General features: G+C 45.9%; 1 protein-coding gene across 1 annotated transcript in view; it reads right to left on the reverse strand.

The window, feature by feature from the left end:
* LOC112261302 (BAH and coiled-coil domain-containing protein 1) overlaps positions 1 to 15,000 on the reverse strand; it is a 97,602-nt gene that overhangs the window by 60,036 nt on the left and 22,566 nt on the right. Inside the window, exon 3 of the mRNA XM_042307090.1 lies at positions 5,578 to 5,715. Coding sequence (XP_042163024.1) covers positions 5,578 to 5,715 — 138 coding nt within the window. The remainder of the gene's footprint in view (positions 1 to 5,577; positions 5,716 to 15,000) is intronic.

The following is a 15,000-nucleotide window of genomic DNA, read 5'->3' on the forward strand; positions in this document are numbered from 1 at the left end:
CAATAGCCTTGCTATTGAGAAAGGCCGCTGTAGGCAGACATGGCTCTCAAGAGAAGACAGGCTATGCGCACACTGTCCACAAAATGCTGCACTTCCTAACCTCCTGCCAAATGTATGACCATATTAGAGACACATATTTCCTTCAGATTACACAGATCCACAAAGAATTCTAAAACAAACCCAATTTTGATAAACTCCCATATCTATTGGGTGAAATATCACAGTATGCCATAACAGCAGCAAGATTTGTGACCTATTGCCAGAACAAACACTATTGTAAATACAACCCATATTTATGTTAATTTATTTTCCCTTTTGTACTTTAATTATAATATGACTTTTGAAATGTCTTCATTCTTTAACAAACATTTGTGAGAGTAATGTGTACTGTACATTTTTTTAATAGTTAATTTAATGTTTATTATCTATTTCACTTGCTTTGGCAATGTAAACATATGCTTCCCATGCCAATAAAGTCCTATAAATTGAAATTGAAATGTAATTGAGAAGGGGGGCCGAGCGAGAGAAAGAGAGAGAGGGGAGAGAGAGAGGGAGAGAGGGGGGACAGAGAGAGGCGAGAGGGAGAGATAGGGGGAGAGAGGAGAGAGAGAGAGAGAAGAGTGAGTGAGTGAGTGAGTGAGTGAGTGAGTGAGTGAGTGAGTGAGTGAGTGAGTGAGTGAGTGAGTGAGTGAGTGAGTGAGTGAGTGAGTGAGTGAGTGAGTGAGTGAGGGGGGGGAAGGAGGGAAAAGAAAGTGGGAGAAGATGGGGTAAGAGAAAGATGGGGAGAATGAGAGATGGGGGAACAGAGAGAGAGGGGGAGAATGAGAGAGGGGGAGAATGAGAGGTGGGGGAAGAGAGAGGGGGAGAATGAGAGATGAGGGGAAGAGAGAGGGTGAGGGAATGAGAGATGAGGGGAAGAGAGAGAGGGGAGAATGAGAGATGAGGGGAAGAGAGAGGGTGAGGGAATGAGAGAGGGGGAAGAGAGAGAGGGAGAATGAGAGATGAGGGGAAGAGAGAGGGGAGAATGAGAGATTGGGGAAGAGAGAGAGAGGGAGAATGAGAGATGAGGGGAAGAGAGAGGGTGAGGGAATGAGAGATGAGGGGAAGAGAGAGAGGGGAGAATGAGAGATGAGGGGAAGAGAGAGGGTGAGGGAATGAGAGATGAGGGGAAGAGAGAGGGTGAGGGAATGAGAGAGGGAGAGAAATGGAGACATGGTACCTGCCAGAACAGTTTGAGAACTCTGTCAATAAAAACTATAATCTGTGGGGACAAGGACAGGTGTTTGACTGAGAGTGTATGTGAGCGAGCATGGTGTTTTAGTGTATGTGTATGTAGTGTCCAGGCTCTCCTCTCTGTGCTAGCTGTGCTCCACTCTCTGGACTGAAGCTAGATGGCAATCTGCCTACTGGGGCTCCCTGGATTGGATTCTTCAAAACAATAATTTGTAGTGTGTGTGTGTGTGTGTGTGTGTGTGTGTGTGTGTGTGTGTGTGTGTGTGTGTGTGTGTGTGTGTGTGTGTGTGTGTGTGTGTGTTAGTGACTGAGTGAGTGAGTGAGTGAGTGAGTGAGTGAGTGTGTGTATGTATGTATGTGTGCGTGCACTTGTTCACACACACACACACACACACACACACACACACACACACACACACACACACACACACACACACACACACACACACACACACACACACACATACTCAAAGGTGAGCCACACAGAGATTAAATTGCTCTCTCTCCTCTCTCTCTTTTTCTCCTCTCTCCCACTTCCCCTCTCTCTCTCTCTCAATCTCCTCTCTCTCTCTCTCTCTCTCTCTCTCTCTCTCTTTTTTTTCTCCTCTCTCCCGCTTCCCCTCTCTCTCTCTCAATCTCCTCTCTCTCCTCTCTCCTCTCTCTCTTTTTCTCCTCTCTCCCGCTTCCCCCTCTCTCTCTCTCTCTCAATCTCCTCTCTCTCCTCTCTCTCTCTCTCTCTCTCAATCTCCTCTCTCTCTCCTCTCTCTCTCTCTCTCTCTCTTTTTCTCCTCTCTCTCCCTCTCTCTTTTTCTCCCCTCTCTCTCTGTCTCTGTCTCTCTGTCTCGATGGTCTCTCTCTCTCAATTCAATTCAATTCATGGGCTTTATTGGCATGGGAAACATATGCTAAAATGGTCAAGGCAAGTGAAGTAGAAAATAAACTAAAGTAAAATAAACAATAACAATTAACAGTAAATATTACACTCACATAAGTTCCAAAAGAATAATGATGTTTCAAATGTCATATTATGTGCAAATTGTTCTTGTGGCAACATATCACATATTTTGCTGCTGTAATTGCACTCTATGGTATTTCACCCAATAGAAATGGGAGTTCATCAAAATTGGGTTTGTTTGGGGCCTCCCGGGTGGCGCAGTGGTTAAGGGCGCTGTACTGCAGCGCCAGCTGCGCCACCAGAGACTCTGGGATCGCGCCCAGGCTGTGTCGTAACCGGCCGCGACCGGGAGGTCTGTGGGGCGACGCACAATTGGCCTAGCGTCGTCCGGGTTAGGGAGGGTTTGGCCAGTAGGGAAATCCTTGTCTCATCGCGCACCAGCGACTCCTGTGCCGGGCGCAGTGCGTGCTAACCAAGGTAGCCAGGTGCACGGTGTTTCCTCCGACACATTGGTGCGCTGGCTTCCGGGTTGGATGGCGCTGTGTTAAGAAGCAGTGCGGCTTGGTTGGGTTGTGTATCGGAGGACACATGAATTTCAACCTTTGTCTCTCCTGAGCCCGTACGGGTGTTGTAGCGATGAGACAAGATAGTAGCTACTAAAAACAATTGGATACCACGAAAAGGGGGTAAAATTCACAAAAAAAAAAATGGGTTTGTTTTAGAATTCTTTGTGGATCTGTGCAATCTGAAGGAAATATGTGTCTCTAATATGGTTATACATTTGGCAGGAGGTTAGGAGCTGCAGCTCAGTTTGCACCTCATTTTGTGGGTAGTGTGCACATAGCCTTTTTTCTCTTGAGAGCCATGTCTGCCTATGACGACCTTTCTCAATAGCAAGGCTATACTCACTGAGTCTGTACATAGTCAAAGCTTTCCTAAAGTTTGGGTGAGTCACAGTGGTCAGGTATTCTGCTACTGTGTACTCTCTGTTTAGGGCCAAACAAGCTTGCTTAGGGAACTTATCTCCAGGTTCATCTCTCTGTAGGTGAGGGCTTGTTATGGAAGGTTTGGGAATCGCTTCTTTTTAGCTGGTTGTACAATTTAACTGGTATTTTCTGGATTTTGATAATTAGCGGGTATCGGTCTAATTCTTCTCTGCATGCATTATTTGTTGTTTTACGTTGTACACTAAGGATATTTTTTGAGTTCTGCATCAATTTGGTGTTTGTCCCATTTTGTTGAATACTTCATTGGTGAGCGGACCCAAGACCTCACAACCGTAAAGGGCAATGGGTTCTATCACTGATTCAATTATTTTTAGCCAGAAACTAATTGGTATATCACATTTTATGTTACTTTTGATGGCATAGAAGGCCCTTCTTGCCTTGTCTCTCAGATCGTTCACAGCTTTGTGGAAGTTACCTGTGGCGCTGATGTTTATGCCGAGGTATGTGTAGTTTTTTTGTGTAGTCTAGGGCTCTAGCGCAGTGTTTAGATGGAATTTGTATTTGTGTTCCTGGCAACTGGACCTTTTTTTGGAACACCATCATTTTTGTCATGAGATTTCCTGTCAGGAACCAGGTCTGACAAAATATGTTCAGATGATCTAGGTGCTGCTGTAGGCCATCCTTGGTTTGGGACAGAAGCACCAGATCATAAACAAACAGTAGACATTTGACTTCAGAATCCAGTAGGGTGAGGCCGGGTGCTGCTGACTGTTCTAGTGCCTTCGCCAATTCGTTGATATATATGTTGAAGAGGGTGGGGCTTAAGCTGCTTCTGTTACTGGTGTGTACTGGAGGCGAAGTCAGGTGCAAGAAAGCAGAGTGTAGTTAACAGGCGCACTTTTTATTCCGTTCCAAACGAAAACACATAAGTACATAAACGTGCCCAAAACACGGAACATAAACAAAAGTCTGGCGCGTGACAATACTCACATAACATAAAACAATTTCACACAAATCATGGAGGGGAACAGAGGACTAAATACATGCAGTGTGATTAGGGAATGATGTGTATGGAACAAGACAAAACAAATGGAAATATGAAAAATGGAGCAGCTATGGCTAGAAAGCAGGTGACGTCGATCGCCAAACGCCGCCCGAACAAGGAGAGGAGCCGACTTTGGCGGAAGTCTTGACAACTTCAAACCTCAGTGCTAATTGAAGTTGCAGTCAGATCGGTTCTGTCGTAGCAAACTCGGTAGCCTTAACTTAGCATTCAGTCCGTATCAAGTTGATGCTGAAAGATGCTGGAGCTCATCTGCTCGTCTGTTCTCTCTCTCTCTCTCTCTCTCTCTCTCTCTCTCTCTCTCTCTCTCTCTCTCTCTCTCTCTCTAGCTCTCTTTTTCTCCTCCCTCTCTTTCTAAATTTCTCCCGCTCTTGGTATCTACTGTTTATAACCACCTACACACCCTGAGGATTGATTATAAAAAACATTTGACATGTTTATGTGGACATTATGGATATAATTTGGAATTTTTGTCTGCGTTGTCGTGACCGCTCTTTCCGGTGGATTCCTGGGCATAACGCACCAAACTAACGGAGGTATTTGGATATAAAAAATATCTTTATGGAACAAAAGGAACATTTGTTGTCTAACTGGGAGTCTCGTGAGTGAAAACATCCGAAGATCATCAAAGGTATACGATTAGTTTGATTGCTTTTCTGATTTTCGTGACCAAGTTGCCTGATGCTAGGTGTACTTATTGTTTTGTTGAGCAATCGATAAACTTACACAAACGCTTGTATTGCTTTCGCTGTAAAGCATAATTTTAAAATCTGAGACGACAGGTGGATTAACAAAAGGCTAAGCTGTGTTTTGCAATATTGCACTTGTGATTTCATGAATATGAATATTTTCTAGTAATATTATTTGACTGTGGCGCTATGCTAATTAGTGTAGTTGCTGATGACAATTATCCCGGATCCGGTATGGGTAGTTCAGAGAGGTTAACCATTCTAGGGTTCATGCCGAACCTTAACCATTCTTGGGTTCATGCCTAACCTTAACCATTCTAGGGTTCATGCCTAACCTTAACAATTCTAGGGTTCATGCCTAACCTTAACCATTCTAGGGTTCATGCCTAACCTTAACCATTCTATATTTCATGCCTAACCTTAACCATTCTAGGGTTCATGCCTAACCTTAACAATTCTAGGGTTCATGCCTAACCTTAAACATTGTAGGGTTCATGCCTAACCTTAACCATTCGGAGTTGGTAGTCCAAAAGACACAAAACAGATGTGTAGTTGTTTGTTTGTGTATGTGTGTGTGTGTGTGTGTGTGTCTGCATCCCTGTGTGTGTGTGTGTGTGTGTGTGTGTAGCAGGAAGGGGACCGTTGGAGATCGGCTAGCCCAGAGGGGCCCTGGTCTGAGAGAGGGGGGCGATGGGGGTATAGGGGCTCCCAAAGCACACGCATGCGTGTGTGTGAGAGTGTGTGTCTTACCTTCATGTGAGTGAGGGAACCAGATGGGGGAGGCGCTGGAGTGAGGTCCTCCCCTGTAGGAGGGGGAGGAAGGGGAGGCAGGGTGAGACGGGGGAGAGCCCAAACTGCTGGCCAGAAACGAGCCCATGAACGAACCACCTGAGGGAGAGAGAGAGAGTCACGTAAATACAGCTTCTAGTGTAAATAGAGAGAAAGACTGTTTAACTTTGATCAAAACCTTTGACAGGCACAATAACCCCAACCACAACAGTCTGTTGCACACAATGCCTGCAAACGTACGCACGCACACAAACACACACACACGCACACACATGCACACGCACGCACACACACACGCACGCACGCACACACACCCATGCACACACACACAATACCTGCAAACGCACACACACACACACACACACATGCACGCACACACACACATATGCACACGTACGCACACACACACACACAAACACATGCACACGCACACGCACACACCCTCCCCCTTGACAGTCAGACCACTACAAAACACCCCAAAAACCACAAGAATCCTTAACTGCCTCACATCTAAGATGCTGTCTCTGCACATACACATACTACACAAACAACCTAACAGAACAGGGCCAATAATACTGTGATAGGATGGGAAGTGAGGAGGGGCTGAAAGACTTAACCCTCCTTAAAGAAGGGTAAGAAGGGGCGTAAGAGACTGAAGGGGGCAGAAAGTGGCCATGGTCTGTGGACAAGGAGGCGGGTCAGTGGGGCGTTCTATTATTACAGCTGTGGCATACACACACTGACACACTGACACTACACACGCTCACACACACTCACTCGATCTAAAGAGAGAAACCATATCATTTACCATCTATATTGTCACTCAGGGTAGACATAATAAACCTGATTTCTGAGTAAAACCGGAAAGCTGTTTAAGGAAACTCTGACGACTTCCCATACCAGACTGTTGTTCTCTCTCTCTCTCTCTCTCTGTCTCTCTCTCTCTTCTCCCCCAACGCCACCATATTTCTCTCCTCCTTTTCCTCTCTCTCCTCTTTCCTACGTTTCTTATATCCTTCTATCTCTCTATCTAACTCTCTTCCTCTTTCCCTTTCGTTTCGCTTTCCTTTCTCTCTCTATCCCCACCTTTCTCTTCTCCTTCGGCTCCTGCTCTATGTCTCTCTCTCCATCTCTCTCTCTGCTTTGTAAAACTTTTCCATGCCTTATAAAAACACACAGATGGACCCCACAGCCCAGATGTGCTGTATATCACAACCAGAAATAACCCCTACTCAGATCTAAACCAGCTCCAGTACCTGACTGTTTGTTTCTGTGTTCATCATTGGAGCCAAGCTAACAACCACAAGCTAACAACAGCAAGCTAACAACCACAAGCTAACAACCACAAGTTAACAAACACAAGCTAACAACCACAAGTTAACAACCACAAGTTAACAACCACAACTTTTCAACCACAAGTTAACAACCACAAGCTAACAACCACAAGCTAACAACCGCAAGTTAACAACCGCAAGCTAACAACCGCAAGCTAACAACCGCAAGGTATCAACCACAAGTTAACATCCGCAAGCTAACATCCGCAAGCTAACAACCGCAAGGTAACAACCACAAGCTAACAACCACAAGTTAACAACCACAAGCTAACAACCACAAGCTAACAACCACAAGTTAACAACCGCAAGCTAACAACCACAAGCTAACAACCGCAAGTTAACAACCACAAGCTAACAACCACAAGTTAACAACCACAAGTTAACAATCACAAGTTAACAACCACAACTTTTCAACCACAAGCTAACAACCACAAGCTAACAACCACAAGCTAACAACCACAAGTTAACAACCACAAGCTAACAACCACAAGCTAACAACCGCAAGTTAACATCCGCAAGCTAACAACCGCAAGCTAACAACCGCAAGGTAACAACCACAAGCTAACAACCACAAGTTAACAACCACAAGCTAACAACCACAAGCTAACAACCACAAGTTAACAACCGCAAGCTAACAACCACAAGCTAACAACCAAAAGCTAACAACCACAAACTAACAACCAAAAGCTATAGCAGACAGATGGCCCGAAGAGGAGAAAAAGAGCAAAAACGAAGGAGGGTCTTGATGTAGGGAAGTGTCGCATAGAGAATGTCAATGACACCAAACACAGCATCTCTGATTGGTCTAGCAGATGTCATCTTCCCAGGTCTCGAATCAATGACCTTTGACATGTCAGTGGGTCATGTCAGTGCGTCACATGAGAGACAGCCCCGGGACACCAAGGCCCCAGGGTTCAGGTCTAAGCATTCCAATGTGCTGAGAGGACACTTTCGGTATTGCAGTTTAACTGAAGTCGAGCCCCAAAAAGTCCAATTAGAAATGTCCTAAAAAGACACTTTGGTTATCACCTTTGTGAGAAGAATATCCATTGAACTATTCAAGTAATTGTCTTTGAGGCCAATTTTTTCCCACCGCTGAAGATATTAACATTTCACATTCATCCAATATCTGTCATGTTTCTGGACGATGTGATTGATGTCATCGCTGCTTGCACTGCTCCGTTCTGCTCTGGTTGTCTTCTGCCAATGCGAGTCCAGATCTATTTGAAAAGCCATGAGTGTGTGTGCACGCACACATACACCAGGCAGATCACTCAAGATTGACTTTGAAATTGGACGTCTGTCCATGTCCTGAGGACGTCAGGAAATGCCTTCAAAAGCGACAACTAGGTGCAACAGTGAGCGCTATTACCATCATGGATTTTGTTAGGGCGATGTGGACGAGGGTGACGGACGGGTGTAATCCAATGATGTATATACACCCTGGATCGTTGATGCTTTGTTTTAGCCATTGAGAGGCTTTGAAGCCACCGGTCAGCAATATTGGCACACCCCATTAGGAGCAGTCCTCCATAGGAATGAATGGAACTCTACAGTATTTCAATTAAATGTTTCAAGGGCAAAATTGTAGTGGGGACCGTAAGGTGTGTGTATGTTTGTGTGTGTGTGTGTGTGTACAGTAGTATTAGTCATCTCAAAAATGTAGGTGTGATGTTCAGATGTACCGATCCTGTGCAGGTGTTGTTACACATGGTCTGCCACTGCGAGGACGATCAGCTGTCCATCCGGTCTCCCTATAGCGCTGTCTTAGCGGTGTCACAGTACGGACATTGCAATTTATTGCCCTGGCCACAGCTGCAGTCCTCATGCCTCCTTGCAGCATGACTAAGACACATTCACGCAGATTAACAGGGACGCTGGGCCTCTTTCTTTTGGTGTTTTTCAGAGTCAGATGAAAGGCCTCTTTAGTGTCCTAAATTTTCAGAACTGTGACCTTAATTGCCTTCCGTTTATAAGCTGTTTGTGTCTTAGCGACCATTCCACAGGTGCATGTTCATTAATTGTTTATGGTTCATTGAACAAGCATGGGAAACAGTGTTTAAACCCTTTACAATAAAGATCTGTGAAGTTATTTGGATTTTTAAAATTATCTTTGAAAGACAGGGTCCTGAAAAAGGGACGTTTCATTTTTTGCTGAGCGTAGCTGTGCAGCAACAGTCCCCATCCAACCTGACAGAACTTGAGAGGATCTGCAGAGAAAAATGGGAGAAACTCCCCAAATACAGATGGGCCAAGCTTGTAGCATCATACCCAAGAAGACTCAAGGCTGTAATCGCTGCCAGAGGTGCTGCAACAAAGTACTCAGTACAGGGTCTGAATACTTATGTAAATGTAATATTTCTATTTATCAAACATTTCTAAAAGAAAAACTTTTTGCTTTGTTATTAGATTGATGAGAGGAAAAACAATTAAATCGATTTTAGAATGAGGCTGTAACGTAAGAAAATGTGGGAAAAGGGAAGGGGTCTGAATAGTTTCAGAATGTTCTGTATTCTGCTACTGTGTACTCTCTGTTTTTATGGCCAGAAAACATTCCAATTTGCTCTGTTTGATGGCTGATTCTTTCCAATGGGGTCTGTTTGTGTTTCTGAACATATCCCCAGGACCAGCTTGCTTTGGGGACTCTTCTCCAGGTTCATCTCTCTGTAGGTGATGGCTTTGTTATAGAAGGTTTGGGAATCGCTTCCTTTTAGGTGGTTGTAGAATTTAACGGCTCTTTTCTGGATTTTGATAATTAGTGGGTATTGGCCTAATTCTGATCTGCATGCATTATTTGGTGTTCTACGTTGTACACGGAGGGTATTTTTGCAGTATTCTGCATGCAGTCTCAACTTGGTGTTTGTCCCATTTTGTGAATTCTTGGTTGGTGATTGAACCCCAGACCTCACAACCATAAAGGGCAATGGGTTCTATAACTGATTCAAGTATTTTTTGCCAGATCCTAATTGGTTTGTCAAATTTTATGTTCCTTTTGACGGCAGAGAAGGCCCTTCTACCCTTGTTTATCAGATCGTTCACAGCTTTGTGGAAGTTACCTGTGGGATTGGTTTTCTCTCTCTCTATCTGTCTCCCTCTCTCTGTTGAGGCAGTCTCTCTCCTCCGTCTCTCTCTGTCTATCTCTCCCTCTCTCTCTCTCTCTGCCTCGCTCTCTCTCGCACACACTACTATGCGAGCAGACGAGGGAAGTGAAAGAATGAAAAAAAGAAAGGGACAAATTAAAGGATGCAAGAGACTGGTAAATAATGAGGGGAGTTGTGTGGGACTTTCAAACACAGAGAGGGAGAGAGAAAATGGAGGCATTTCCTTCAGTTTAGCTCACCTTCCTCCAAGAAGCCTACTCTTGCTTGAATATACTGAACCACATACACACTCCAAGAAAACAGGAGGTTGGTAGACTCAATCGATCAGCAGCCAATCAGTGATCAATATCGTATCGTGTTCCATTGTCACTTAAGGCCAATTAACAGTGCGTCTATCCACACTGACATACTGACCACTGAACACAGACACTGGACACAAATATACTGTGGAATAATTCATTCAAATTTACAAAGTGTGTGTTTCTCCCTGTGTGTGACTCCTTATGTGTGTTTCCCTGTGTGTTTCTCCCTGTGTGTGTTTCCCTATATTTGTTTCCCTGTGTGTGTCTCCCTGTGTGTCTCCCTGTGTGTGTCTCCCTGTGTGTCTCCCTGTGTGTGTCTCCCTGTGTGTGTCTCCCTGTGTGTTTCTTCCTGTGTGTGTCTCCCTTTGTGTGTTTCCCTGTGTGTCTCCCTGTGTGTGTTTCCGTGTGTGTCTCCCTGTGTGTGTCTCCCTGTGTGTGTCTCCCTGTGTGTTTATTCCTGTGTGTGTCTCCCTGTGTGTGTTTCCCTGTGTGTGTCTCCCTGTGTGTGTCTCCCTCTGTGTGTCTCCCCCTCTGTGTGTTTCCCTCTGTGTGTGTTTCCCTGTGTGTGTTTCTCCCTGTGTGTTTCTCCCTGTGTGTGTTTCCCTGTGTGTGTTTCTCCCTGTGTGTGTTTCCCTGTGTGTGTTTCTCCCTGTGTGTGTTTCCCTGTGTGTGTTTCTCCCTGTGTGTGTTTCCCTGTGTGTGTTTCTCCCTGTGTGTGTTTCCCTGTGTGTGTTTCTCCCTGTGTGTGTTTCCCTGTGTGTGTTTCTCCCTGTGTGTGTTTCCCTGTGTGTGTTTCTCCCTGTGTGTGTTTCCCTGTGTGTGTTTCTCCCTGTGTGTGTTTCCCTGTGTGTGTTTCCCTCCCTGTGTGTCTCCCTCTGTGTGTCTCCTCTCTGTGTGTCTCCCTCTGTGTGTTTCCCTCTGTGTGTCTCCCTCTGTGTGTTTCCCTCTGTGTGTCTCCCTCTGTGTGTTTCCCTGTGTGTGTTTCCCTCTGTGTGTTTCTCCCTGTGTGTGTTTCCCTCTGTGTGTTTCTCCCTCTGTGTGTTTCCCTCTGTGTGTCCCTCTGTGTGTTTCTCCCTGTGTGTGTTTCCCTGTGTGTGTTTCTCCCTGTGTGTGTTTCCCTGTGTGTGTTTCTCCCTGTGTGTGTTTCCCTGTGTGTGTTTCTCCCTGTGTGTGTTTCCCTGTGTGTGTTTCTCCCTGTGTGTGTTTCCCTGTGTGTGTTTCTCCCTGTGTGTGTTTCCCTATGTGTGTTTCTCCCTGTGTGTGTCTCCCTGTGTGTGTTTCCCTCTGTGTGTCTCCCTCTGTGTGTCTCCCTCTGTGTGTCTCCTCTGTGTGTTTCCCTCTGTGTGTCTCCCTCTGTGTGTTTCCCTCTGTGTGTCTCCCTCTGTGTGTTTCCCTGTGTGTGTTTCCCTCTGTGTGTTTCTCCCTGTGTGTGTTTCCCTTTCCCTCTGTGTGTTTCTCCTCTGTGTGTTTCCCTCTGTGTGTCTCCCTCTGTGTGTTTCTCCCTGTGTGTGTTTCCCTGTGTGTGTTTCTCCCTGTGTGTGTTTCCCTGTGTGTGTTTCTCCCTGTGTGTGTCTCCCTGTGTGTGTTTCCCTCTGTGTGTCTCCCTCTGTGTGTTTCCCTCTGTGTGTCTCCCTCTGTGTGTTTCCCTGTGTGTGTTTCCCTCTGTGTGTTTCTCCCTGTGTGTGTTTCCCTGTGTGTGTTTCTCCCTGTGTGTGTTTCCCTATGTGTGTTTCTCCCTGTGTGTGTCTCCCTGTGTGTGTTTCCCTCTGTGTGTCTCCCTCTGTGTGTCTCCTCTGTGTGTCTCCCTCTGTGTGTTTCCCTCTGTGTGTCTCCCTCTGTGTGTTTCCCTCTGTGTGTCTCCCTCTGTGTGTTTCCCTGTGTGTGTTTCCCTCTGTGTGTTTCTCCTGTGTGTGTTTCCCTCTGTGTGTTTCTCCCTCTGTGTGTTTCCCTCTGTGTGTCTCCCTCTGTGTGTTTCTCCCTGTGTGTGTTTCCCTGTGTGTGTTTCTCCCTGTGTGTGTTTCCCTGTGTGTGTTTCTCCCTGTGTGTCTCCCTGTGTGTGTTTCCCTCTGTGTGTCTCCCTCTGTGTGTTTCCCTCTGTGTGTCTCCCTCTGTGTGTTTCCCTGTGTGTGTTTCCCTCTGTGTGTTTCTCCCTCTGTGTGTTTCCCTCTGTGTGTCTCCCTCTGTGTGTTTCCCTCTGTGTGTCTCCCTGTGTGTGTTTCCCTCTGTGTGTCTCCCTCTGTGTGTCTCCCTCTGTGTGTTTCCCTCTGTGTGTCTCCCTGTGTGTGTTTCCCTCTGTGTGTCTCCCCTCTGTGTGTTTCCCTCTGTGTGTCTCCCTCTGTGTGTTTCTCCCTGTGTGTGTTTCCCTGTGTGTGTTTCTCCCTGTGTGTGTTTCCCTGTGTGTGTTTCTCCCTGTGTGTGTTTCCCTCTGTGTGTCTCCCTGTGTGTGTCTCCCTCTGTGTGTCTCCCTGTGTGTGTCTCCCTGTGTGTGTCAGAGTTTCTGATTCTTCTTAACTGAGCTGTTCCGCACACTGCTGTTCAGTTGGCACTGACACACTTTCAACAGGCTACAACCACCCACAGCCCTGGCACAACACCCTCAGTGTGTGTGTTTGAGTATATGTCAGGGGGTGGGGTCAGGGGGCGGAGCCTGGGCAGGTCCTTCTGATGTGTTCTGACATGCAGAAATTTACAGCAGGAGTACTGAGTGTGTATGTATGTGTATGTATGTATGTATGTATGTATGTATGTATGTATGTATGTGTGTGTGTGTGTGTGTGTGTGTGTGTGTGTGTGTGTGTGTGTGTGTGTGTGTGTGTGTGTGTGTGTGTGTGTGTGTGTGTGTGCGTGTGTGTGTGTGTGTGTGTGTGTGTGTGTGTGTGTGTGTGTGTGTGTGTGTGTGTGCGCGTGTGTGTGCGTGTGTGTGTGTTTGTGTATAAGAGTGCTTGTGAGGCAGAGCGAGAGCGAATCATGCGAGCATGTCGCCTGGGACAACCAGCAGTCCTGAATTACATTTCGGGAGCTGGAAAGAGAGAAAAAAACAAAATAATAAAAGAGATGAAAAGCTACTAATGAGAGATTTCCCTCTGAGGGGAAGAGAGGGGGAACCTCTATTTATTTTTCTCTCTCTCTCCCTCTCTTTCTCTCTGTTCTGAAGGGTTAGAGAAGGGGGAACCTTATAATGGCCCTCAAACATTCAGGTCCCCACTCCCCCGTTACGCCTAGTACACCCTAAACAAGATTATTCTGCAGGTTCTCAGCATTTGAGTGTTTACAGAGGGCAAACAGCTGTTTCCCAGATCTGAGTCAGATGCTGCTTTGAAAGAAAAAAGGGAAACAGTGGGTTGCAGAATACCATGTGCCCTGAGATATTAGATCCACCCTTTTCTAACCCCTGGTCGATGGAGCTGGCATCAGTTTAGTCAGTTCTCAAGTTGAAGAATCAGGCCCAGATTACTCCATTAGGAGAGGATGAAATGGTTACAGTATTACCACAGAGTTCTTCTGGCTAGACCTCACCCAGCCCACGGTGGAAGGAACAACCATGTATGGGCTTTCAGGAAGTAAAGGGATGAGTGAATGTTCCATGTTCACCATAGTAACAGGATGTGGGGATATGGGCCATCCAAGTCCACACTAACGAAAAGCATAAGGGTGTATGATATTTCTGGAGAGGCTGTGGTGATCTGCCAACTTCAGGAGACTGATGAGAGTCAATAGTGCAAGAGAATGTCTAGTCTTCTCTCCTTGGATTACTGATATGGACATATCTACCTCAATAACCTCATACCCCTGCACATCGACTGGTACCCCGTCTGTGTTGCCCAGTTACCGTTACTCATTTTCTATTTATTCCTCGTCTTATTCTTTTTCTATTATTTATAAAAAATTGTCTCTGCGTTGTTGGGAAGGGTCCATAATAGTTTCACTGTTAGAGAGACACAGAGTGAAAGAGAGAGAGAAATCTGACCAGAGTACATTCTTCCAGATGTTTGGGGAGTCTCCCACATGCCTTTTGGCGAACACCAAACGTGTTTGCTTATTTTGTTCTTTAAGCACTGTCTTAAGCAATGACTTAAGCCTCCTTCACTCACGCCGCCAAACTTACCCTAGTAAAACTGACTATCCTACCGATCCTCGACTTCGGCGATGTCATCTACAAAATTGCTTCCAACACTCTACTCAGCAAACTGGATGCAGTTTATCACAGTGTCATCCGTTTTGTCACTAAAGCACCTTATACCACCCACCACTGCGACTTGTATGCTCTAGTCGGCTGGCCCTCGCTACATATTCGTCGCCAGACCCACTGGCTCCAGGTCATCTACAAGTCCATGCTAGGTAAAGCTCCGCCTTATCTCAGTTCACTGGTCACGATGGCAACACCCATCCGTAGCACGCGCTCCAGCAGGTGTATCTCACTGATCATTCCTAAAGCCAACACCTCATTTGGCCGCCTTTCGTTCCAGTTCTCTGCTGCCTGTGACTGGAACGAATTGCAAAATCGCTGAAGTTGGAGACTTTTATCTCCCTCACCAACTTCAAACATCTGCTATCTGAGCAGTTAACCGATCGCTGCAGCTGTACATAGTCTATCGGTAAATAGCCCACCCATTTTTACCTACCTCATCCCCATACTGTTTTTATTTA

Source organism: Oncorhynchus tshawytscha, linkage group LG27 (assembly GCF_018296145.1).
Source record: "Oncorhynchus tshawytscha isolate Ot180627B linkage group LG27, Otsh_v2.0, whole genome shotgun sequence".
Classification (NCBI taxonomy): Eukaryota; Metazoa; Chordata; class Actinopteri; order Salmoniformes; family Salmonidae; genus Oncorhynchus; species Oncorhynchus tshawytscha.